Genomic DNA, 2552 nt, shown 5'->3' on the forward strand with positions numbered 1-2552 from the left:
CCCATAAAAGCCACTAGATGTCATGTGATAAATTCCATTAAATTCCTGAAAGTTACAAAAAATTCTGGTAGTTTACTGGTAGACTTTGAAAGTTACCAGTAATATACCCCGCCTTTGAAACCCTAATGCCACACCTTCGTAGATGAGAAACCGACAAACATCTTCTTGAGATTTGTCTTAATTTATTGATGACTGAAAAAAAGCATTGTTATCACACCATTACACACACTGTCAATATCAACCGTACCTTCCAAAAACATGCTGAAACACGTTATGAGACTCTGGCAAGCTGGACAGTGGAATCAGAGAGGAAGAGAATCAGAGGATCAGAAAATCAAAGAATAAGAGAGGAAGAGAATTAGAGAATGAGAGAGGAAGAGAATTAGAGAATGAGAGAGGAAGAGAATTAGAGAGGAAGAGGAAGAGAATCAGAGAGGCAGAGAGGAAGAGGAAGAGAATCAGAGGAAGAATGAAGTACTGCATGCTACTCTCTCTACCGTCCCTTTATAGACTGTAAACCCTAGCTTTCTGTCTGTCTGTGTGTCTCTGTCTCTCTCTGTGTCTGTCTTCTGTGTGCAAGCTCTTGCTGAACTAAATATCAACTCCGTCAGATCTTTGGGTAATTTGGGCAGCACGTTCTTTTACAGTTCCTTTGTACCTTGAAGTACTGTGGCATGAAGGCAATGTAATAAAAAGTATAACAGGTAGGAGGTAATAATTGGAGTGCATGCATTTGTTCCAGCCTTGTTTTAACACACCTGAATGAACTAATGAACTAATCATCACACCATCGAATCAGGTGTGATAGTGCTGGACCAGAACAAAAGCCTGCACTCTACTAGCCTGGAATTTACACTGAATTCCGCTACATTTACAATATTCTGTGTGGATTCCAGGCTAGCTCTCCAGTACCAGGTTTGAAGAACGCTGTAATACGTTATCACCAGAGACAGGGTCCAGGGCAGAGGCAGGGTTCCCTGGTCTGTGCCGGCCTGATCACCAGATCCCTCACCACATCTACAGTCCCAAACACGGGGAACAGTCTCTCTGTAAAGGTCTCGTTGTACGTGTAGATGTGGGACCTCTTCTCCACATCGTAGAAGGAGAGCTGGCCCTGCTCATAGTCCAGGTAGACCCCTACCTTCCTGGGGACCAGCATCTGGGCCAGCGGCGTGGAGGGCACCGTCAGCGCCTTGAGGTCTGAGCCCCTCTCCAGCCTCAGGGTGAGGTAGCCCGTCTGTGTGTTGAGGGGACTGTAACCCTTCCTCTGGGCGGAGCCTTTAGCCACGCCCAGCCGCCAGTCCCGGTCGCCCACTTCAACTTCCCAGTAATGGCGCCCGGAGATGTAGCCTTCGTTTCCCAGAGCGCAAAACCACCAGCCGTCGAAGCGGCGACTACAGTTAGGGATGTCTCGCCGCTCCAGGCCACAGCGCATGCGCTTGTCGTCATCAGAGAGGAAGAGGTCAGGGTTGGCTGTCTTGGGGTCAAGGGTCACTTCCTCTGCAGCCTCACAGATCCAGTTCCATACTGAGATAAAAAGTTGTTGTTAGAGTAAGAAAAGGGATGACTGTATTTACAGTTTCCTTTACTCCGCAATAACAAATCCATTATGAGCTTCACATACCATTGTGGGGAATGTAGCGGGCTGCATCTGAAAGTGTCAACAAAACTGGGGTTAAAATACTGTCAAAAGTTCAATCTTAACCCATTTTCTGTTACTTAACTGCCAAGTACTCAGGCATGTTTGTTCCATTCCGCTCCTTTCATTTTTCTTATCAATACCAATTGGCAGCACTTCAAGTGATTCATCAACCATCCCGGAAAACATGCCCACATTGGCACGATGTGGGCCCAATGGCTGCGGACATTAAGCCGATCGGCCTTGGCTCCACATTGGTCCCCAAGGCATTGGCCCAGCGTGGGCAGCCCATATCTTGTGAGGGCAGCCCTCACTTTGTCTGAAATAATATTTTCCCAGCAAACATGCCCGCATTGGCATGATGTCAACCCGACGTGGGCAAAAATAATGGCCCCATTTGGGCTGCGCACCCTATGCCAATTTATATGGTTTTATCCATTATTTAATATGAATTTCTGTATTATTTATTTATTACAATTCAATGCATACATTTTAACATTTTCAAGAATTAAAGGTATTTGGTAAATGTGTCACGTTGTATCAGAATGACAACCAGGTTGTTACTACCATTCATGTATTTCTTACAAGACAAACACGTCACACTTATTTAAGTATTTTTGAAAACTTCATCATTGGCACGGTACAAGATCAAACACTATTTGGGCATCACACAACAGAACACTTCAACTGAAACAAACTTCTCAGTAACGGTTGCACAGAAAGACCTGTGTGCAAACAATGCCCCAAATATTCTACATTGTGAGGTACTAGGACTTGGGCTAGCCTGTGTTGGGCTGGTGTGGGATAGCCTGTTTTGGGTTGGTGTGGGCWAGCCTGTGTTGGGCTGGTGTGGGCTAGCCTGTGTTGGGCTGGTGTGGGCTAGCCTGTGTTGGGCTGGTGTGGGCTAGCCTGT

The 2552-nt window shown here is 46.1% G+C and overlaps 1 protein-coding gene across 1 annotated transcript in view; it reads right to left on the reverse strand.

Moving 5' to 3' along the window:
• Nucleotides 1–2552, reverse strand: part of LOC112080650 (butyrophilin subfamily 1 member A1-like) — a 37684-nt gene continuing 35132 nt past the window's right edge. The window contains exons 8-9 of the mRNA XM_024146496.2: nucleotides 1625–1651; nucleotides 1–1527 (exon numbers count right to left, since the gene is read on the reverse strand). Coding sequence (XP_024002264.1) covers nucleotides 941–1527; nucleotides 1625–1651 — 614 coding nt within the window. The 3' untranslated portion in view covers nucleotides 1–940. The remainder of the gene's footprint in view (nucleotides 1528–1624; nucleotides 1652–2552) is intronic.

Source organism: Salvelinus sp. IW2-2015, unplaced genomic scaffold, assembly GCF_002910315.2.
Source record: "Salvelinus sp. IW2-2015 unplaced genomic scaffold, ASM291031v2 Un_scaffold16406, whole genome shotgun sequence".
In the NCBI taxonomy this organism is placed as follows: Eukaryota; Metazoa; Chordata; class Actinopteri; order Salmoniformes; family Salmonidae; genus Salvelinus; species Salvelinus sp. IW2-2015.